At 40.9% G+C, this 24,229-nt stretch overlaps 1 protein-coding gene across 3 annotated transcripts; it reads right to left on the reverse strand.

Annotated features, from left to right (window-relative positions):
• Positions 1-349: 349 nt before the first annotated feature.
• Positions 350-24,152, reverse strand: ddo (D-aspartate oxidase). Of its 3 annotated transcripts, XM_069178612.1 has the most exons (6): positions 19,355-20,361; positions 16,714-16,915; positions 12,428-12,607; positions 8,063-8,171; positions 6,041-6,217; positions 350-4,712 (listed from the first exon to the last, which is right to left on the reverse strand). In XM_069178612.1, exons 3-6 carry the CDS (start codon positions 12,597-12,599, stop codon positions 4,154-4,156), a joined length of 1,017 nt encoding a protein of 338 aa, XP_069034713.1. In that variant the 5' UTR covers positions 12,600-12,607; positions 16,714-16,915; positions 19,355-20,361; the 3' UTR covers positions 350-4,153. The 3 variants fall into 3 exon arrangements, with proteins under 3 accessions (XP_069034713.1, XP_069034714.1, XP_069034712.1); XM_069178613.1 differs by lacking the exons at positions 16,714-16,915; positions 19,355-20,361 and adding an exon at positions 20,369-24,152; XM_069178611.1 differs by lacking the exon at positions 16,714-16,915.
• Positions 24,153-24,229: the final 77 nt, after the last annotated feature.

Genomic DNA, 24,229 nt, shown 5'->3' on the forward strand with positions numbered 1-24,229 from the left:
TTCTCAAGAGTTTATTTGATGTGTTTTTTTTGTTTTAGACTCACTCTATTTTGTTTGACGGACATCTTGAAATCTGATGTCTGGAGGTGTTTAGAGACAGATTGCAGGATTGCTCTCTGAAGGCCCCAGCTAGGGTTAGGGTTAGCATTTCCAAACTACTCAGACATTTTGACGATAAGCACTGGATTTTGGGTCCCAAGGGAATATCAGAACAAGTGATTATTCGATCCTGTCTATAACTTTTTTTGGGTTACTATTGTCTGCTGTTGTATATTGCAGCGCGTCGCACTAGTATTCAAAAAATGAGTCAGATCAAAAGTTGAAAAGAATCCCGTTCTACTGAAGCATATCGGTTCAAAAGAGTTTATTTGATGTGTTTTGATTGTTTAAGACTCACTCTATTTGGTTTGAGGGACTTTTTCAAATCAGATGTCTGGAGGTGTTCAGAGACAGATTGCAGGATTGCTCTCTGAAGGCTCCAGCTAGGGTTAGGGTTAGGAAAAAAATGTAACATTATACTGAACGGCACAATGGACAACTGATTCTTTTATTTTTTAAAAAACAATCACAAATAAGAAAAAATGACTTGTCCCTGCCAAACTTAGACATTGCATGACTTTAAGAGTTACAAAAATGGGTTTAGATAGTTAAAAATCATTTTTTTTGTGCGAAAACTTTGAATTTTCTTCCTTGTGGTCAGCTTAGAATCAGCTTAGAATCAGCTTAAACGCAACATGTTTCGTAGAGAAAAAAACAGATTCTCCTTCCCGTGGTGTGAAGCAGATCAGAAGGTCACTGAAAAAATAGCACACCGCCCACTGAGGAGAGACAGAGAAGCCTGGAGAGCTTAGGGCACCAAGCACGTCTGCCTTTAAAACGTAGTTTTTAAAATTAATCAAGCAACGTAAATCATTTCTTGATCATTTCCAAGTGGACCTACCAAATATTAATTCTGGGGGTGAATCCTTAGGCATTCAATTATTTCTGTTTTTTATTTTTAATTAATTTTGTAAAATGTCTTTGTAAATTTTTTTTTCACTTTGACATTATAGAGTACTTTGTGTTGATGAGTGGCAAAAGTCTTAGTTAAATACTGTACATCATCGTTCCATGCTGTAGCACAATAACTATGTGAAAACGTCCAAGGGGGGTGTAGACTTCCTATCGGCACTTTATGTGCATTCAGCAAACAGTTCAATGTTAGCAACTACACAAAATCTAAAATATATTCATGTTTAATATGTTTAGAATAAAATACAATTAAAATGTTTGACCTAATTTCAGTATCTACAGTATGGAAACATTCAACAGTGTTCACATGTTCTTTTGTAATACGTAGCTTTCTGTGATTTATTTTTGTATATCTAAGCTTTTGCAGGTGTTCCTGCATTCCTCTTCTACACTATGTCCAGTCATGATTAACTTTTCTTCTCTTTGCTCATTTCAAAGTAACACCTGCTCCATTTCTAAAACTTTTTGCTCATATGCGTGTTTGTATTTTTACATCTAAACCATTTATTTATGGTTTTCTCTATCTTTTATTTGTCCTACAGAGCTCTTTAATTGTAAAGTTTCCAGAATCTTTACATTAATCTATGCACATTTTAAACTGTTATTACTGATGACCGAATTACTGCACTTGAGATGGCTTAATTCACCCTTTCCTGAACGTCTATGGCAAGCACAGTAGTGTTGTCTCTGGTGTGACCTTTTGCAGCTGAAATTTCACTGTTTTAATGAATAAGGAATTAGATTGATCAAATTTCTAATTATTTATTCTATGTAAACACAAAGTAGTTGCTCTCTGACAATGTTTTTCTTGTTCATTTGGAGACTTGATCAAAATTGATTTGAGATGTCAAAAAGCATTTTTCTATTTGTATTTTTGCTCCAGAAAACATATATATTTCCAACATTCCTGTTTGTTGAGATTTTAACTTTATATTTCAGCTGCGATTTCAAATATTAATTTTACACTAATTACAGTAAATCCTGATGTTTTGCTTCCCCTTAACAGAAAAATTATATAAATGTACTCTAAAAAACTCTCTCACCCACTGCAATACGTACACAGAATGGTTAAGAATGGGGAAAGGTTAGACAGCCAGATTGGGGCCATTTTCCCACCTTTATGACTAAAATGCCAAAAAGCAATGGCTTAAGTGACATACAGAGCTGAAAAATGTTCGGTGCCGTCTTCTTCGCTTTAAAGGTACCTCCTTGTGGAAGCATTTTCACCTTGAACATTTGCCCATCAACTAACAAGTAGACACAACTAAATATCAATCTGAAATATATTTGCAAGAATAGCGATTATAAGCGTTTAAAAAAAAGTACTTGTAAGATCACAGTTATACACCGTTATATTAAAACTAACACTGTGACTAACTGTGTGGGCACTAAACTGTGAAGGACACTGCTCACTTACCCCCTTTCCTGAAAACGTCACGGGGGCAACGTCACATACTGTAGCTTGATACAATTTTATCTTGCCTTGTGAAACCAAAAATCCAGACATTTGTCAACATATTTACTAAAATTATGTGTCATTAATCTCACTATGTGCCCCAGTCAATCTTCACACTCCCAGTATAATTTTTTAAAAAAAACGCGTTTTCAGGTGTGAAACATCTGTTGTAACTAATACAATGACAAATATAATTGTGATTCTCTCACACAATAAAATACTATGCAAACTATATTCACATTTCTGAAAATTGTACATATCAAATATTAATATGAGTAAAAGCGTAATAACATGAGTGAACCTCCAGACCATCTCCAAGATGTTTGGAAAGCGCTTAGGAGGGATTATTTTATGCAGCTAGCGCATTATCACCTCGCACTAAGGGGAAGAGAAAGTGCTGGTGGGCATTTATTTCACTCTCCTTCGTTCTTTCCAACCCTCACCCCCCAGACAAAGGTGATAAAGGTGATAAAAATTCATTCAAAACGGTGTGGTGTGTTAACACAAACTCTGCTAACAGAGCCGCTCGTAAGAGCAAGGTGACTTTCTGCTCAATTAAATAAGAGCTACAGTACAGACAGATTTTAAATTCTTCAAGCAAAATTAGCTGTTTGTCAAGATCAGCTACTTTGCAAGCAGTACACAACTTCTCAAAAGGTACCTTATGTCTTTCATGCAAAGTCAGCAAAGGTTTATTTTTTTTTTATCATTTTCAAAACTTGCCTCAGGGACTCATTCAAGCCCCCTCCCAGCCGGGTCTCATCTCCTGCAGTTCCACACACACAAATCCCAGGAAGTCAGAACCACAGATATACCGAAACAGTAGCGCACACGGCAATGAACCGAAGTGTGTTCATATTCTGTATAAATATACTGTATATAAAGTATGATACCGTATGGTTTTAAAGCCACTACAATATAGTATGTGTGAAATGTTGTTACAAATGGTGGTTAAACACTCTGCTGGTACAGATGGGAACTGGATGGAGAAGGATGTATATATATATTTTTACAGTTTATTACTGAACAGCCCCCTTTACTACTCCACGCCCTTCCTGATCTCCCCCTGTCCAAGTCACGTTCTCCCCGTTAACCTATCTAGCAACTGAGCCAGAGAACTCCACACAACTTAAAAACATTTCAAACTGCTCAACTGAACAAAACAGGACCTAAAGCTTACATTAATATTCCCTATCGTGTGGTATTAAATTAGCATTGCACTTTCTTTTTACAACAATGAGAGAAAGTGTTCTTATTACGCATTCTTCTAAAAGAATAAAACACTATAGCTTTTTATGAAGTACAGTATATAAGTATATTTTTATATAGTGAGAACAAGCACATCAAAACTTTTCTAAAATAACCACTGGCAAGTTACTAAGTTATGGACATTGCATACAATGTTGACGGTGGAATACTTTGCCTTTTTTATATTTAGGTACCACTACTATCTACTGTATGCACGTTATATATATATATTTCATGTGAGATCATATGGCTTTAAAGCCACTACAGTACAGTATGTGTGAAATACATTTTTATCTATTGAAATGTAGTTAAATTATCGTATTATTCATAGCTGAAATGTACATTAAGGCATAATATATATTATTTCAATGTGGATGTAAGCCTGAAAGAAGCACATCAACTCACAATGAGCCACAGTAGAATAAAACTCTAGAAAGTTCACAATCTAGATATTAAAGGCCTTTCATGTATACACTGCTGCACCAGCCGCATTGTCTCCAGAGCCGTGCCCCAGCTCAAAGAAACACCCCACCCTCCATGGCCATAATTGTGAACAATGGGAACCTGGCGGTTCTGGAGCCGAAATAACTCCTTCTCCAGCCTGAGGTTCTTCCTGCTAGGTCTCAGGCCAACCCACTCGTTTAACTTCAAGCTCTTCTTCAGAGAGGGCTCAAGGCTGCAGCAACGATCAAATATACCCATACTCTCCCTGGCGTCGCTGGTCAAGCGCCAGTCATCTGCCTGCCGAGTGCCTCCAAGTGTCACACTGTCGAGCCCAGGGTAGATGTAGGTCAACCCATCACCGTCTCTGATGAAGTTCTTCAGCCAGGGTGCTTGGACCTTGAGGATCTGACCCCGGACAGGGTAGAGCTTCTTGTCCCCTGCAAGGGTAGCGGACCCAAGGCCGGAGCAGTTGACAATGATGTCATAGTGCTGACAGAGCTGGCTGAAGTCCGTCACTTTTTCAGACTGAAACTGCACTCCTGCTTTTCTGAGCCTGGAAGATTTAAGTATTTATGTTAAAACAGGCTTTCATTAAATATTTGTTCTTTCTTTTCCTAGAACAAACACTTTCACAACACTTCCTGCTCTATTCATCATTCCATCCGCTATCCACAGCCACCAGACCACAGTCTTGATCCTGGAAGCACGTTTTCTAGACTCAAAGCAAAGCAACAACACCTAAGGAGCTGGGAAAAGCTGTAAAGTTGATCTCATTAAAGCCAATAATGAGCTGATTGAGCTTGTTTAGAGCATAGCTGGTAAAACCTGCAATGAAAACAAGTGAATGCCACACAGAGAGGTATTCAAGTCTGAAACTCAGGACCCAAGATCCATTAGGTCAAAGGTTTTACCTGTAAGTCATTCAAACGTTTTTTTTCTCAGCAAATTAACTTATCCTGAGCTGCTGCATTTGACATGATGTGAGGACAAACCACTGTAATGTCACCCCATTATTGATTTTTCCCATTACATGGAGACCTAAATGTAACCATATCAAGTTGTGAAAAACATTACCCTGCATTTCATCGGAGTAATTCCAAATTAGGCTACATTTTAATATTAACTCTGCTCCACCGTTCTGATGATGCCCTTTTAATTTTTTTAGAAATTAAAGAGCTAGAGAAATATTGAAACGTATTGGATCACATTTTAAACAATTAAACCTACATAAATATCAAATTTAAATGGACGTTGATATCACAATTAGACAGGAACCTGTGGCACAATTTAATAATATAATAATATAATTTGTAATATAATTACTAATTTTAAAAATCTTACACCATTTTGTCCTTTTTGAACCTTCAATCTTCATCAACTTGCCTGCTTTGATGAACTTGGCTATTCATCAAGGTTTCCTGGTCTTGTCTTTCCTGGAAACTTGCATGAGAGTAGCTCAGGTTTCTTTGCAGGACTATTTCCTTCCTTGGATACTAGCCATGACCCCTTCTTGCAATGTGCTTCATTTCAGCACAGTCAGCCCACACACCAATAGCCACACAGTTAATCATAAATGGACCTAGACCAGTTGCATCAGAGTGTTTTGTCGATAGGAAAGGATTCATTTGTTTATGCCCTTGAATCAGTATCCTCTTACCCACATGGACTGAAACCTAGTCATTTTTGTATTACAAGTGGTCAATACAAGTGGCCAGTAAATTCAACTTGCTGCTTGCTCACAACATAATTCAGAAAATAAAACATTTCAGATATGAAAGAAATTGTACAAACATGCTTGTATAAAATAAGAAGAAACCTTTTCTTTTCCTGCAGTATTTAAAGGGTGCATTTTAACACAGACAAAACAAGTGACACAGCTACCTTTTCTGAAGCCATGGAAGGTATGTCAAACACTCGCACTTTATGGTGGTGAAGGCATATCCAGCCTTGTGTTGTGGGAACCTCTTCAGTTCGGCACCCGTCATGAACCGGAAACCCAAGACATCTTCCGACCAGAAAGGTCTTTTCTCTCCTGGAATTTCCCGAAATATCTGCCACCTTGAAACAAAATGATAGATAAAAAATGGCTCGTAGATCTTTTCTCTGATTTTTTTCCTGGTCAAGCTATTTGGTTTCTTGACTGGCTGGACTGTTTTGATTACAGTGTAGTAAACATTCTGCTATAGGTGGCATTCTTTCCATATAAGAGTTATCAGCATAACATTCTGTTCAATAATATATGAACTGTGTTGGTTAAAAACAATTCATTTTCTTTGAATATTTGTGATTATTTTTAGTTATTGCATATATATTTATATAGCTACTGTATAGGATTCAAACAAAATATGTATAATATGTAATGTATAATATATAACATTATTGAAAGCCCTTTCTTGAAGACATAAATATGTGCATGCATGGGCTCTTTGAAAAGGATTTTACATATACGGTACATTGGATATAAAAGGTCTACACACCCTTTTTCAAATTGCAGATTTTTGTGATATAAAGCCAGAAATCAAGATAAATCATGTCAGACATTTTTCCATCTTTAATGTGACATTGCAACCAACAAAATTCAAGAGAAAAGCAAATAGGTCATTATTAGGGAAAACTAATTGAAATTAAAAAACTTACATCACCCTGGTTGCATAAGTGTGCACACCCTTTTATAATGGGGGTTGTAACTGTGTTCAGAGTTAACCAGTCACATTCAAAATCATTTCCAAAGTAACATACACCTGCCATTAATGAAAGTGATTCTGATTAACCCCAAATACAAATCAGCTGTTCCTGTAGAAGTTTCTTGAAACTTTTGTGGTTGCATGCTATTAGGATAGCCATGGTCCACAAGGAGCTGACCAAACATCTACAGGATCTTATTTTTGAAAGGTACTGATCAGGAGAGGGGTATAAAAGGATATCAAAGGCATTGGATGTACCATCGAGCACTATGAAGACTATCATCAATAAGTGGAGAAAATGCGGCACCACAGGGACATTGCCAAGATCTGGACAACCCTCCAAAGTTGATGACAGGACAAGGAGAAAACATATCAGAGAGGCTACCAAGAGGCCTACAGCAACATTGAAAGAGCTGCAGGAATTTCTGGCAGGTGCTGGTCACTTCTTCCATGTGACACAGTCTCCCGTATTCTGCACATGTCTGGGCTATGGGGTAGGGTGGCAAGACGGAAGCCATTTCTCACAAAAAAGAACACCAAGACCATTTAAATTTAGCAAAGAAATACATTCCAGTCACCACAAACAATGTGGCAAAATGTCTTATGGTCTAATGAGACAAAGGTTGAACTTTTTGGCCTTAATTCGTAGAGATGTTTGGTGCAAAGACAACACAGCCCATTATCCAAAGAACACCATACCTACTGTGAAGCATGGTGATGGCACCATCATGCTTTGGGGCTGCTACTCCTTATCTGGGGCAGGGGCTCTAGTCAAGATGGATGAGATAATGACTAGCTCCAAATATCAAGATATTTTGGCACAAAACCTGCTGGCCTCTGTCAGAAAGCTGAAGCTGAAGAGGAATTTCACCTTCCAACATGATAATGACCCAAAGCACACATCCAAGTCAACCAAGGAATAGCTTCAGAAAAGGAAGATCAGTCTTGGAATGGCTCAGTCAGAGCACACTTATGCAACCCAGGGTGTTGTAGGTTTTTTAATTTCATTATTTTTCCTTATAATTATATATTTGTTTTTCTCTTGAATTCTTGAATTTGGTTGGTTGCAAGGTCACATTAAAGATGGGAAAATATCTGACATCATTTATCTTGATTTCTAGCACAGTAGTGGTGTGTAGGCCACTGATATCCACTGCATAAACTATTGAACTCTGTTTTTTTAAAGCAAATGTGATTGGAGCAAAACTACACTGCTCACCCAGAAAGTAAGAACACACCAGCCTCTGCTGCCTCTGAGGACTCAGAAATGGCTAGAAGATTGTCAAACGTATCCTTAAACCACCGTTTTTGTCGTTCCACTGGAATATCTGGAAAATTATTTTTAAAAATTAATTTATATAGGTCTTTTACCCAAAGAATACCAAAACATGTTGCATCGAAGAATGGAAGGTAACCCTTGTCATCCACCACTGCAATGCAGCCCCCTCCACGGTAATGCACGACAGCCATAATGTGCCAGAAGCCCGATTACACAACAGTTCAGTTCACAGAAGTACAAATCTACTTCAACAACTGAGTTAAGGGGAACCTTTACAGAGACAAGTCTGTATGAGCTCCAAATTGAGCCAGAAATGTGGGCTTAATAACTCTATTAGTATAATATCTTATATTTAATGACCAAGTAGTCAGGCCTTAGATCTTATCCAGAAGAACAGCAAGTCCCATAGCACAGTGTAAAAATGCTGGATCATTAGTTTTTTTGGAAATTCTGTTCTTCTTTAATAAAATATTCTATCTTTATTGGTCCACCAACAACATTTGCAAAAGTAACCTAGTTCTACTCAGAAGTCTATTGTATTAGATCCAAGTAGGCTTGCTTGCCTTCTGAGATGCCGATTACAACACAATTAATCACTAACACTACAATTCTGAATATTTGCCAGTGTGCATTACACTGTGCCAATTATTTATATTATAGCTGTTGAATATTCCAAATATTTCACTTTAAGTCGATTTCTGATAAGGTAAACCTTTAAATATATATTGCATATTTGTGTACTTAATCTGGGGCTTTGTGAGTTAGTCTGATCTGTTTTCTTAGGGTCTTTGTATGTGGTTTCACCGGCACGTGCAGGAGTGTCTAACTCTGAATAACTTTTTGGAAGGTAAAGGAACCTACAGTGGATATAAAAAGTCTACACCCTTATTAAAATTGCAGGTTTTTGTGATGTAAAGCCATAAATCAAGATAAATTATGTCAGACATTTTTCCATCTTTAATGTGACCTCGCAACCAACCAAATTCAAGAGAAAAACAAATAGATAATTGTTAGGAAAAATAATTTAAATTAAAAACCTTCAACAATCTGGTTGCATGAGTGTGCACACACCCCCAAACTTATACTTTGTGGAAGCACTTTTGCATTTATTACAGTGAATAAGTCTCTATCAACTTTCTCTATGCACACTCGGACTTTGCAATTTAATCCCACTCTTCCTTGCAGCTCCTTCAAATTGCCAGAGGATCTCCTGTGCACAGCCCTCTTTAGGTCATTCCACAGGTTTTCTATGGGACTGAGGTCTGGGCTCTGACTGAGCCATTCCAAGACTTTGAGCTCCCTTTCCTGAAGCCATTCCTTGGTTGACCTGGATGTGTTTTGGTCGTTATCATGTTGGAAGGTGAAATTCCTCTTCAGCTTCAGTTTTCTGACAGAGGCTAGCAGGTTTTGTGCCAAAATATCTTGATATATGGAGCTAGTCATTATCTCATCCATCTTGACTAGAGCCCCTGCCCCAGATAAGGAGTAGCAGCCCCAAAGCATGATGGTGCCATCACCATGCTTCACAGTAGGTATGGTGTTCTTTGGATAATGGGCTGTGTTGTCTTTGCACCAAACATCTTTACGAATTAAGGCCAAAAAGTTCAACCTTTGTCTCATTAGACCATAAGACATTTTCCCACATGGTTTGGGGTGACTGGAATGTATTTCTTCGCTAAATTTAAATGGTCTTGGTGTTCTTTTTTGTGAGAAATGGCTTCCGTCTTGCCACCCTACCCCATAGCCCAGACATGTGCAGAATACGGGAGACTGTGTCACATGGAAGAAGTGACCAGTACCTGCCAGAAATTCCTGCAGCTCTTTCAATGTTGCTGTAGGCCTCTTGGTAGCCTCTCTGATATGTTTTCCCTTTGTCCTGTCATCAACTTTGGAGGGTTGTCCAGATCTTGGCGATGTCCCTGTGCTGCCGCATTTTCTCCACTTATTGATGATAGTCTTCATAGTGCTCGATGGTACATCCAATGCCTTTGATATCCTTTTATACCCCTCTCCTGATCAGTACTTTTCAACAATAAGATCCTGTAGATGTTTGGTCAGCTCCTTGTGGACCATGGCTATCCTAATAGCATGCAACCACAAAAGTTTCAAGAAAATCCTACAGGAACAGCTGATTTTTATTTGGGGTTTATCAGAATCACTTTCATTAATGGCAGGTGTATGTTACTTTGGACATGATTGTGAATGTGACTGGTTAACTCTGAACACAGCCACAGCCCCCATTATAAAAGGGTGTGCACACTTATGCAACCAGGGTGTTGTACGTTTTTTAATTTCAATTAGTTTTTCCCAGTTTTTCCTAAAGGCTGAACAAGCTCATCAGGAGAGCAAGCTCTGTCATTGGGTCTGACCTGGACCCCTTGGAGGTAGTGGCCGAGAGGAGAATGATGTCCAAACTAGAGGCCATCATGGACAACGTCTCCCATCCCCTCTATGACAGGCTTGCAGGAATGAAGAGCACGTTCAGCAACAGACTGATTCATCCACAGTGCGACAGGGAGCGCTACAGGAGGTCATTCTTGCCTTCTGCCATAAGACTGTACAACGCATCCACCTTGCGTCTGGGCAGAGGCAACATTGACAGTGACCTGTTTCTGGACTGAATGCATCTACACATCTACTGCTACATCTGTTCTCTTTCTTTTTCTTTTTCTTTTTCCCGTTTACAACCTTTTTTTGTGCAATATATGCTAGGGACCTGTGCAATACATTATATCTATATTTACATCCATATCTATATTTACGTCTATATTTATATTCATATGTGTGATATGATTTTTCTGTGTACTGTTCCGTTCTAGTTTGTTCTTTGTGTGTCCAGACTGTGAGTAACTCTTGTATTGTATGTATTGTACTATTATTATATAATTCGTTACACTGTGGCTGTGTTGTGTGTGTTAAGCTGCTGTTGCACTGCAATTTCCCTCACGGGATCAATAAAGTATCTATCTAATAATTATCTATTTGTTTTTCTCTTGAATTGTGTTGGTTGCAATGTCACATTAAAGATGGAAAAATGTCTGACATGATTTTTCTTGATTTCTGGCTTTATATCACAGAGATTTGCAATTTCAATAAGGGTTTGTAGACTTTTTATATCCACTGTATGCCTGTTAGGAGTTAACAATTAGGTCCTCAAGAACTGTTTTACTTTTTTGTACACACCCGGCTGGCCAAGTTTCATCAAGGTCTCTTGAGTGAAGGTGTAACTCATGTATCCTACATGTGCTTTAGCAACATGGAAAAGAATAGGGCCTTAGCTGATTAGGGTCCTGGTTAAATGCCCAAGGGTGGCCTAACAACCAACTTTCTAACTTTGTCTACACCTTACATGTTAAGAAACTGCTACTGACCAATCATAAATGTATGTTTTTGTATAAAAGCCCGTTGCTGTCCTTAGGAAAGTGAGTGAGAGATGAGGTTAACCTGTTGACTTAATCTCTTCTCCTTTCTTTATAGCAATAAAGAAATCTTCAGCTTGATTTACCAGAGTTGTATGGTTTACCGAGGAAAAGGGACTAACAAAGGGTTTTGTGTACATACAGTATGTAATAGAATTTGAATGTTTAAGAGTTGCTGGCGGTAAGCAGCTTAACTGCCTTGCAATATTGATGGGGACTCCAAGTATAGGCAGCAGCTGAAAAAGAAGCTTAGGGTTTTGTTTGGTTGTCCTGTGGTTGTCCTATTTCCTGCACCTGTAGTATCCTATAAAAGATTGCTATCTATGACAAACCAACCCATGAAGTGTGTTAATGCATAAACACAGATTGCGACACACAGATCTTTCAACAGGATCACACTGATTTAAAACACACAAAGCAGAATTATAAGTCTTTTTACATTGCAATTATGCTTTCTAGCATTACAAAACCTGGAGCTAGTAGTTTGTATACACAATTCTAAATGAGGTTTTAATAGCACATGGTACAACTATAATATCACTTCACTTGATTTAAATATCCAACGCTCTGACTTGTCTACATTAAATATCTGCAGGCCTTGAATTTAATCAAAATCAGATTTTTTTTATTTATTTAAATTTGCTGCTTTTATAGTTTTTGGTGATCCTCCCGTTTTTGTATCATCTACAGATCAGACTAGTTTACTAACTAAATCTGAATCTAGAGCAGTAGTCATACTACAAAATCCCTGTGGTGCTCTATTAATGACAACAATTTAAGAATTTACAATGAATAAATGATACGATATATAAATAAAACCTCTTTCACAATGCTACAAAGCTGAATCATTAAAGAATTCAACTGAAATGCTACTCTCTTGTCTTACCTGGAAACAGAGAAGCACAGAGAATCCCTGCAGCTACATCACTGGTAGTGTTAGGACTGAAGTGTTCAGCCAGTACGGTCAGTGAGCAGTGGGGAATGGATTCGGCAATGCACATGGCTGTCGAAAGGCCTACCACTCCAGCACCCACCACAGCAACTCTGACACTCTGCATTTTCACCTCTGCAGGAAAAAGAATGAACCAGGGTAATTATCAACAATTAAACTCATAAAAACCTGTTTACAATTGCTTAAGCCAATAATTTAGTGTATAATGTAATTTAGAACCATCCAAACAAAAACAATTATTCATTAACAGGCAATGTGTTGTGTTTGACACTGCACACCATACTTATTCTGATTCTTTGTGACCACTACCTCTAAAATCAAACCTGTAAACCATCCCTTGACTACTAACTATAACGACACAAAATATATTTCACCATCTGTGTCACTGCTCCAATCACGAGGAAGCACCTGACACTACCAATAATGTTATGAAAACAGTCTGCCTACATAGTGTGATGCTATGTTTTGTACAGTCTTTCAAAGAAAATGCTTTTTAGCACAGTGCAAAAACATGTTTATATGGAGTTTTTAATGAAAGTTCGGGAGGAATGAAGGCAGCCGCGCTCATTCGACACAGCTGCTGCGATTCTCACTAATCCCGACGTAAGCAACCGGTCTCCATAAATATCAAACGTCACCCTCTCCTCTTCCTCGTTCGTTTTCTGCATGGTTTGTTTTTGCCTAGCTCGAATCCGTGCTCCCTTCTCATGGATCTACAAATCCGCCGCTCTGATGAAGACCTTTTCTGCAGCACAGGAGACTCTCCTCCCCTTCTCGTCCAGTCCACCCCCCACAGCTCCCCTCACCTCCGTCTCATCGCCTCCTTCAGCCGCCGTGCTACATCAGCGCCGCTCATCTCCCAGCCAGTCCTCACAAGATCCAACTCCTCGTCGAAGACTGCGTTCCGCCGTCGCAGTCCCTCTCTCATTACAAACCCAGCCTTCCCGTTCCTCCACGGCAAAATCTCCAAATAACCCCCGCTTCTCTTGAGGATGTCCCTGCCGCCGCGCTTCATGCACATCGGCTCCCCCTTCTCCTGGATCATCTCTCGCGATTTCCAACCGGACCGTAGCAAGCCTCCAGAGGATACTTCGAAAACATGGCGTCCATTTTAAAAGAAACGCTTCCAAAAAAAAAAAAAGCTTTGTTTTCCCCGTACTTAACCGCAGTCTACACAAGGAAACATCAACTCCCCAGCTTCCCCCGGTGCTCTCTGATGACATCACCCGCGCCGCCGCCACTCATCCCAACGTGAGGACCCCGAGGCCGCCCGCGCCTCTGCCTGTCGCATCTTCTGTCTTGTCTTGTCCTGATATATCCGTGTCTGTCTCTTCCCCCAAGCAATCCATTCCTCTGCTGAACAACTGCACCTAGCCTCTCCCACCCAGCCTCCTGCCCTAAACTCCTTGCTGCCGAGTCTAAGGCCCCAGGCTCACGCCCCTCCCCCCCCCCCCTTCTCCGCTTAATCTAATTTCTGCACTCTCCTGTCTCTACCTCCGGCGTCCAACACGGCTCAAGCTCCGCCAGCTTGGTGCCTTCGGCCCCGGTTTCTTTTCTTTTGGCCCATGCTGCTGTCTCCACGGCCCGAAGGCCAGCTAGTAAACGACCCCCAGCTCAGCTAGCAGGCGGCCCTTACCCTCCCCCACCCCCTGGCGTCCAAGACGACTCGGCAGCCTCCTCAGTCCTTAACGCAGCCTTCGCTCCTGCTTCAATTCCCAGCAGTCTTCGGCTTCCATATCCCAAGCCACCGAGCTTCAGGCCCCAGATCCGTCAAACCCCTCCTACCACAATCTGCTTTCCGCTCTTCTTCTCTCCTCATCTTCTCCCTTCCCCGGTGTCCAACACGGCATCCGTCATCCCATGCCTTCGGCCCTGGATTCCAATCTCCCCTTTACTAAGGACTTTTTTGTCTGAACAGCCGTTCCTCTCCCAGCTCCTCCTAACACACTAAAGTTTAGTCCTCCTCCCATTCCCTTTCCACTCCGGCAGCAAATTCTGAGGTGCGGACGTCAATCTAGCTCACTTTCTCTCTTCCTCCACTTACAACTCCGATTCTAGAACAGTCGACTGCGGCTCGACTTCCATTACTCAAATCTTCTGACCCTCACTCTGCTTCAGTCCTTCGAATTTCTGACTTCTGCTTGGCTTTCAGCATTTTCCACGACATCACGTGCTCCGCCTTTCCCCAACGTCGTCAGGAACCCGACGATTACATGCACAGCATCCCCGATCTATCCGTCCTTTTCGAGGGCTCCCTGTTCTACGATTACCATAAGCAGTTCTTGGCCGAGGCCGCTGCCCGCCTACTCCAACGGAACCAGCGCACCTACTGGGGAGCCCTGGACATTGAGCTTTACTGTCGCACTTTCACTGGTGTCCAAGCTCTTTCCTGCGACTTCTGTTCCTCTTGGACACATTCATCAAATCTTTGCCCAGGTACCGTCCGCAAGCCCAACCTCGACTCCGCCCCTTCTCCCCCACAGCATCTATTCTCCCGCCAGGTCTTCTTCAAACCTTCCCGGTCCAAAGATGTTCGCAGTCGCCCCATCGTGATGATCAGAGGCCAACAAATTCCCAACCACTTCAATTCCTCTACACGTACCTCTCCCCTTCGTCGCTTCCTTCACATTCGCAGCTTCTGCGGCGAAGCTCATGCTCGCTCTGCCTGCCCCTGCTGGCCCTTCCATGCTCGCTCCACCTTCAGCGTTCCCAAAAGACTACTGGCTTTTCTGTCTACCCCAATTGACATCCCCGCTCTTGTTTTCGGCCTGCTCCATCACCCCGACCCCTCTTCCACCCACATCTTACTCGACGGCCTTTCCTTCAGATTTTCACCGTTCATTGGCAGAACAAGTTCTTTGCAGTCCGCCTTACCTTCGGACGTAGGAGTAGCCCAAAAACATTTTCGGTACCTTAGCCGAAGCTCTCGGCTGGATCCCCTCGAATAACTATAAGCTTCCTTTTCTCGTCCACCTTCTCAACGATTTCCTTACCATAGACTTTCCTCACACCCCACTTGCAAGAGCCTCCACCACACTTCTTTCCGTTTTTTAGGAAACTAGGGGTACCCCTTGCCATGGACAAAACAACTGGCCCCTCTCATATAATCCAATTCCTCGGGATCACCCTCAATTCCATCAATTTCTCCGCTTCCCTGCCTCGCGACAAAATCGACAGGATCCAGATGTATATCTCTATCTATTCTTCTGCCAAATTTCGCACAAAGAGGGAACTTCTCTCTCCGCTCGGCCACCTCAATTACGCCATGCGTATCATCCCTCAAGGACGGTCTACCTTCTCGACCTCGCCTCTTCCGTGCCCTCTCTTTACCACCACGTAAGCCCTTCAGCCAACTGCAAATCCGAGCCCAGGCTTTGGCAGCTTTTCTTGGCCAACTCGAATGGCATATCTCTTTTCTACGATGACGTCCTCTCTGACACTGAAGATATCCAGCTTTTCACAGACGCAGCCCCCTCAGTCGGTTTCGGAGGCTATTACAAAGGCCAATGGTTTGCGGCCCCTCGGCCTCCTGATTTCTCTCCAATCCCTCTCGCCAACCAGTCATCAGCCTTGTTAGAAATATTTCCAATTGTCGTTGCTGCTTCTCTTTGGGGCCACAATTGGAAACATAAACCATCCTCATCCATTCGGCCATCCATGCAGTAGTTCATATAATCAACAAAGGAAGGTCTTCATCCCAATCCATCATGAAATTCCTCTGCCGCCTTAAATGGATTTCTCTCACACATCAATTCATTCGCGTAGCTGCTCACATTCCAGGTCACCTTAATGAGATAGCTGACTCTCTCTCTCGCTTCAGGAACTTGGCACCAGATGCAAGACCGAACCCATGCACAGTATCTCCCTATTCAGAACTCACGTTCCTCCGAATTATCCTTTCCATCGCTATCTCCAGCCGGCCCAGCAAACTATCGCCCCTTGAACTCTCGATTCTTACTGCACTGCCTGAAAGGGCTTCCAATCCTTCCACCTCTCTGCGAACATAAAATTCTGTTCTTTCGACATTCTCACCGCATCATCCTTCGTTCGCTATCGTAGAAACTCACTCAAGGTACGAGCATCCACCACCAAAGTATACCTGTGCGGCATCCACTCCTTTTCTGCACGATCCGTCCATCCCTTATCCACCCTCGAATCACTCTCTTTAAAGGCTTTTCAGTGGCTTGAAAATCACTTCCGAACCTACGCGCACCACTTACCTCAGACATCCTTGAATCCTGCATCAACGTTGTCCGGTTACCACTCACCCTGGGTCGACCGCCCTCTTGAATCTTTATTCTTGTTAGCCTTCTTTATCTTCCTAAGGTGCTCTGAAATTACCGCTAATTCCACATCCTTCGATCCTTCTCCTCAACCCTGCTTATCCAACATCTCCATCTCATCTTCCGAGACACTGACCTTCTATCTCAAGAAAAGCAAAACCAACCAACTCAGATCTGCCACTCTCATCTATTATTTCAAACTCTGTTCCTACATAAGCCCTTACGACCCTCTATCCCATTACGCACATCTTCGCACCTCTGCCAGAGCTTTGCCTACTGCCCCTCTGTTCGCAAATGAGAAGGGCCGTATCATGATACCCTCCTAAACAATTCTCCGGGCACTCCTTTAGATCAGGGGCCGCATCCTCCGCCGCTCGCCAAGGCATACCCGAGTATCTCATCAAGCAACTCAGCCGTTGATCCTCCGAGGCTTACCATGCATACATTAAAACTAACCCCGGTATCCTCAAGCAGGCACTTTCTCTCCTCAGCTGAATTGGTCCAATAATCTTTTGTTTTTGTTTTTTCTGCACTGGTGACTGGGGGTCCCGCTTGGTTCTTTTGGGGGTCCTATCCTCCCCGTCCAACGGCCGGGAGGTTGGCCCTCAGCCAAGCGGGTTACGCCAAATCTCCACATCACAATAAATGATTCTAATTTCTCCCAAGCTTTCAGCTGCTGTCATTCCTCGTGAAATGGAGTTTTTAATGAAGGTTCGGGAGGAATGAAGGCAGCCGCGCTCATTCGACACAGCTGCTGCAATTCTCACTAATCCCGACGTAAGCAACCGGTCTCCATAAATATCAAACGTCACCCTCTCCTCTTCCTCGTTCGTTTTCTGCATCCCTCCTCCACCCCCTCTCCACCTTTGCAGCTACCCCATTGGTCGCATGGGGGTCCTATCCTCCCCGTCCAACGGCCGGGAGGTTGGCCCTCAGCCAAGCGGGTTACGCCAAATCTCCACATCACAATAAATGATTCTAATTTCTCCCAAGCTTTCAGCTGCTGTCATTCCTCGTGAAATAGAGAAATCACAATGACGTAATAAATTATCATAATAAATGTGAAGAAAATCTTTGAGGTACTTTATTGAGCAATGGTGTACTCCAGCTAGGAGATGTGAGACCCAGAAACTCTGTGTTTTACATGGGTGGTGATCTGTGCAAGGTGGTGTGAGAGGATCTTCCTTACAGAGATAAAGGCATTCACACACACAGTTGCAGCTGGACTTTTGTAATCAAGGTCCTGCCGGGAAATACACTAAACTAAGGTCAATGTTTTACAAATGTCCCCAAGAAGGTGCCCTTTGCAAGCTCACCTGCAGGAGCAGGACTCTACTAGGGTAACCTGCCTCACTGTGCACATCTGTTCAAGCGCCTTTGCTTCCCAAATTCTTTATTTCGCACATTGTGCCTAACATCTCAGGAACCCAGTGAAATGTCTAGCTTCACAATTACTTTAAAAACTTAAAAACCAAATTGCAGTATATAGAATGAATACAGTATATTCCTGTGAACAGACTGATTCACAGTAATAAAGACATGCTGTACAACTAACATGTATCAGTTTCATTACATTTTAAAACTTGTACAATAGTTTGGAGATGAGTAACAACAAGGTATACAGAAGTATTTTTAAAAAGCTGAATGCCTGTTATATTTATACACGGTTTTAAAACTTATAATCTTATCTATTCTGAAAAGCAGCATGAAAGATTTAAATGTACAGTCTGACAGTTAAGGCTCAGCAGGGGCAGAAGTATAATTCATTTTAAGAAGGTATGTCGTCTACAGGAAACGATCATGGGTCTCTCTCATTAGTGCTATAGCTCAAGCTACAATATAATGGATTCTATCTGTTGTAACTGATTATTGGTGGAAACCAGGATAGCTTTTCACAACACATCATTTACGTCATTGTCATACGTTTTTGTAATAGTTGGACCTACAGTACTGTCTGAACCTTTTAATATGATCACCAGTATTTATTCAATTATGTTCAGTTTGATTTTATCTGCTAGCTTGGATAAGGCCGAAGAACTAGGAGGCTGGTACCCCCAGTTAGAAATTAAATTAACTCGCAAACGACGGTGGAAGAGACAGTCGAATGCGAAGGAGAGAAAACGTACGTATGGTATCTACATCAATAATTATTACAATCAGCTGAAATTAGTTTGACTTTTCATTGTAAATTTCATATAGTAATAAAAACGTTTTATATACATTGAAGGTGAAGAAGTGATTTAACAGTGCTTTCTTTTACTTTTGAATAACGCTGTGTAACACTGGCTCTTTTCCTTAATATATAGTTTAATGACGTGTACCATAATAAAAACGTATAAACATCATATAATTTGTACTATCATAATAAAGAGTTTCTATTAAAATATTAGGAGGAATGGAAGACATTCTTTGATGTATGTTTTAAATGTATGACTTCCAACAGTTTTCCCGGAAGGTTGTTCTAAAAAGAACTTGCGTCTTAATGTAATTCTGTTGCATTTTAAAATCCACTTTAATTACTTAAAAATTGCAAACCACCTATATATTTAGTATTTCCACAAGCATTTTTTTACTTAACTGCTTTAACTTGACCAAATCCCGAATACACAGCAAACGACTCCAGGACATGAAAGCAACTCTCCCAAAGCGTATTTTAACCTGCCTTCGCGTAGGACGTATGGGCTGCTGTTTGGGTCAGTCGGAGGACATGACGACATGACATAGTAAAAAATATATAAATACACGTCGCTCAGAAATTCTTTGTTAATAATACGTAAACATTTCGGTCAGTGAAACTATTAATAGTGAACATTTTCCAAAGTAAAAATGAATGAACGAAATATACCAAATAAACCAACGTGACCTAATCACATTGAGAGCCAATCAGAAGAGCTGTATCAGAACTGTTTAAATACAAAGATCAGTACTACACAAATTATTCATAACTAAAATTACCTTGATCAATTACCTTGATATAGTCACCAAGATTACTTTCAGTACCACTCAAAGTGGTTTTGAATATTTATTATAGCCCTGATTATTCAATTAAAAAATAAACAAGATGTTTGTATGTAAATACATGAAATTCCAGAGAAGATACTGTATATCTAGGCTCTGCAATGCACTCAGTAGCACTTCATCTAGAATTCTGTATTTAGTTTTGGTCACCATACAAGAAAATTTGATAGCCTTAGAAAGACTTCAAAAAAGACTTCAAAAAGAGAGCAACAAAAACGGTCTCAGAACATACAAGCGTGTGTAATCCTGTGGCGAACTTAGGCTAAACCGAGGAGACTGTTTCACACCCAGTATTGAATCAAGGACACAGGGTCAACACAGGAAATTTTAAGGCAATCAATTTAGACAGAAAATAGGAAACACGTCCTTAAGGAGTAGCCTGGTACACAATCTAGGCACTTTTAAGAAATTGCTGGGCGAAAGCTGAGATTCACTTACGTACTGAACTACCAAAAGACCAAGAGGAGCCAAATGGTTCGTGTTTGCATATCTGTATTATGTTCTTATGATGGATAAAAGTGTTACTAGGGATACAACAGACGGAACTGGAGTGGGCTGTAGGTTGTAGTCTTACCTTGTGTCCTGTACTTCCAGGGATAGGCACATGATACCAGAAATCAGCAGCTTTCTGATAAAAGATGGATGTCAGTGTATTATTTGTTACATACAGTACTCACCCATTTTGCAATCAACAAATGGAGAATGGTGGCACACCGAACTGTCACAGCCATTCATCTTGTGACACAATGCATTTCTCTTGCTGCCATACCTGCAAGTATGTCGGTACTTGAGTTATAGGACTTGCATATAAGAACTGATTAACTATTTGCCTCCCACAGTGCTTTGACAACTCTGTGCCTTTGATGTGGGTATACTTGTCATAGCCTACTACTGACATGACCAGACTTGAAGCGCATTTGGGCGGTAGAGTTCTATCTACACTCTCGGCAAGTATCTCAAATCGTTCAAGTTTAAAGTTTGTTATATGGATCAGAGTACAAGGAATGCTTACATGCATGTTTCCTCGGAAAAAAATGGCATTACAAATTGTTGGAGACAAGAACATAAAACAGCACATACAGCATGCCAATAAGATAGTGGAAAGTAGCAGTGTAAAATACAAGTAGCAGCAGTACGTATAAACCTACAGTTAGCAGCAATACACAGTATATAAGATTAGTACACAATACAACAGCAGCAATATAAATTAGAAGAGCAACAACTGTAAACTTCAGCAGCACTCAAATAGCAGCAATATGCAAACTTTTTGTGCATACTGTAAATGGTTCAGGTGACAGTATTTTGAGTTTAGTGTAAAAGCAGTGGGGTGCAGTGAGGGTAGGAGGTTTAAGAGGTGGTGTTCAGAAGTCTTATGGCTATGATGAAGAAGCTTTCTTTGAATTCGGAGGTTTGGGCAATTACTGTATACTCCTAACTCTTCTGCCAGAAGGAAGAAGAGACAAAGATGCATGCGCAGGGTGGTTTTGATCCTTGATTATATTTTGGGCATTCTGAGGCAGTGCCAAGTGAATTGTTTAAATGGAGGGGAGTTCCTTATTAATGATGGCCTAGGCTGTCTCCACCAATGTCTGTAATTTTTTTTTTTTACTGTTGTGACAGTGTAGTGGGAAGCGCCTTAGCGAGCACCGGGTGAGGGGACAGAAGCACCAGTGTGAGGTTAGCAGGGACCAGAAATAATACAAAAAGAGTGAAAAATAAACAAAAAGGCAAAAAAGAAAGAGTACCACTGTGTCTTGTAACCTCCAGGCTGGGCTTATCCTATTTAACGGGGTCAAACCTGGGAAAAAGAATCGCTAGCACAGCGGTGACCAGACTGGACTTACAGTACCCCATTTAGCGGGGTCCAGCCTGGTGAGCAGGGCACATAAGGCAAGAACAAGAACTTAGTGCGAAAAAAAAGTGCGTGTGCCTGCCCCAGTGAAAGTCCGTGATGGGACAGGCAAAAAGAGAAAGGGAAAGCAAACTATGACAATGGTTTAACTGACCATGATACACTCAAATGGCTTTGTGTTGCACAAAAACTACATAGCCTTACTAGAGAATGTGTCAGTTGGCACAGATAAGGTCACCTGCTGACTGTCAATCCAGGTGAAGACCAATACGCCCCACTTACCAAGAGCATGCTTTTGTGCCACTGGTATGCTGAAGCAACTTCTCAGGTGGACTGGTCAACAGTAGAGCAAAGCCTTCTTTAGCAATGAATCAAGGTTTGCATGGACCACCCCAGTAGACCAGCATGTGTCATGCAGACATGTAGAATTATATGCCATTTGTTGTGTTGAGCAGACACATTAATGGAGAGGTCCAAGCAGTGTGATCTCAGCAGGAGTGTATAATCATTAACAATTCCACCTGTAGTAATTAATAGCAGCCTGAATACATAGTGCTTAATTGATCAAGTTCTGAAACCTCACTTTCTGCACCTCCTACATGGTCATCCAGACGTGACAGCTTGTAACAACATCTTTCTTGAAAGTTGTTGATGAGGTATGCTGTGAATAACCTAACAACTACTGTAGGTGCAGGGGACGCTTGAAAAAGGGTACATGCTCTATAACAGAAATGAGACAATGTACAGTTTGGATTATTTCCGGCGTGGGTCAAAAGTAGTTGTGCTGGAATTCTACATGGTGTTTTCAACTCCAGCCTGGAGCTAATGTGGTTTGAAGAAGTCTTCCCTTTATCAGAACTGATTATAATGAGTGAAAACCCTTTCATTTCATTAATTCACATATAGTCATAAGTGTAACAAAAATCACTAACATGCACATAATGAAAAATGAAACAGCTCGCAGAACTAACAACCCATTTCTTAAAATGCTGCTGGTTAAATTAAAAAGGAGCAACCTGTTACCTAGTCACATGTGTTCAATTAATGAGAACATATAGGCTATAGCTTTCTGCAGCAGCAGTACTTTTTCCTCCAGGCTGTGGCAATTCAATGTAAAGACATTGATCTCATTCACTGATCATTACTGCTCATTTTGTACTCATTAAGCTACAGCTTTTAAAATTAGGTACAATATGTCAGAATGTGGTGTTGGGTTACCAAAAAAAACCTGAAAAAATTATATCTGGTCTTTATTGAATCCAACACCTGTAATGTTCCCTTACATGAGTAATAGCCTGAAATGCCAGTGCTTCAGATCTGTTGGCAGCTGAAACTTGCATCTTGCTTCTTGCTTCTTCTGCTCTGGAGAATGAGAGGTTTAAGAATTGTCCAACCCTAGAACTGACTAAGATGGCCTTTGTAATTGACCATTTCACCTCTTAACTTCCCCTTTTTGTTACCTTATTAGGGCATCTTTCCTCACAGGTCTATAAGTGATTGTACTTCCCCCTCTTATATAGAGAGGTTTAGAAGCATTTTTTTTAACTCCACATTTGACCTCTTAGATCTACGCAATGCTCAGGTCTGCTTACTGACAGACTTCATATTGTTGGATAGTTGAAAAGGACACTAAGCAACCCCACTAACCTAATGTGTTCTGGTTCTCTGCAACTGTTTAGCTCTGCAGACATGGAGGAGCCACTAAGCTGATGGATTGAGCTAAATGTATGCCCTCATTGTTTACTTTATATAATTAAATTGTACACAGTTAAATACTGAACCTGTTGAACACTTATGTTTTTAATATTCAAGTCATATGGATTTTTTTCTGATTTTTATTTTTACTCTTGAGCTCACTTAACCTGCACTTGAGAGCAGATTGATGAAAAAAACGGTTCCAGACTCGCTTTCAGCTAAAAATACCTTTTGCTACATGAATCTTGTCAGTTGTCAAGCAAGAGCACATTGGAAGACAGATGTCATATACATGTACTAAGATATCCTCTATTTTTTTTTCCTCCATGCTCCTTGGGAACATTGATGATCCCGGAAATTATTGTTTAATTCGAATTGTTAAATTGATGTTTAATTATTCCAGTTATTGTGTTTTATTTTTTCATTCAACATTATTTTAATTGTTTTCCCCAATATATGAATGGGGGACAATGTCCTTCTTTTACCACCACCTTCTTTTAACTGCGAGCTCCTGTGTTCTCGCTCTTTACCATCTGTGATTAGCAAACGCGCACCTGTAAGCCATGAAAGGACAATACACCCTGGCGTCCATGCAGTTCAGCTCTGCTGCCTTCTCTTCTCTCACAGACACAGGCAGGGTGAATAAGGGTGGATCACTGCAGTATCACAAATGGCAATTCTCTAAATGTGTTTGTGCAAGAGCTTAGAAAGCTTCGCTTTGGACTTGATTCGGGCTACACAAAGCCTTGGGAAAGTGCCAGTTTACATAATCCATAAAGTGCACGTAGTGCAAATAACAAAGCAGAGGCTGTCTGAATCCCTCCACCACCCTATCATTATGAGTTTCTTTTTATGGACAAAACAGGAACATGATGATTCAACTGAACA

This window comes from Lepisosteus oculatus, chromosome 2 (assembly GCF_040954835.1).
Source record: "Lepisosteus oculatus isolate fLepOcu1 chromosome 2, fLepOcu1.hap2, whole genome shotgun sequence".
Lineage (NCBI taxonomy): Eukaryota > Metazoa > Chordata > Actinopteri > Semionotiformes > Lepisosteidae > Lepisosteus > Lepisosteus oculatus.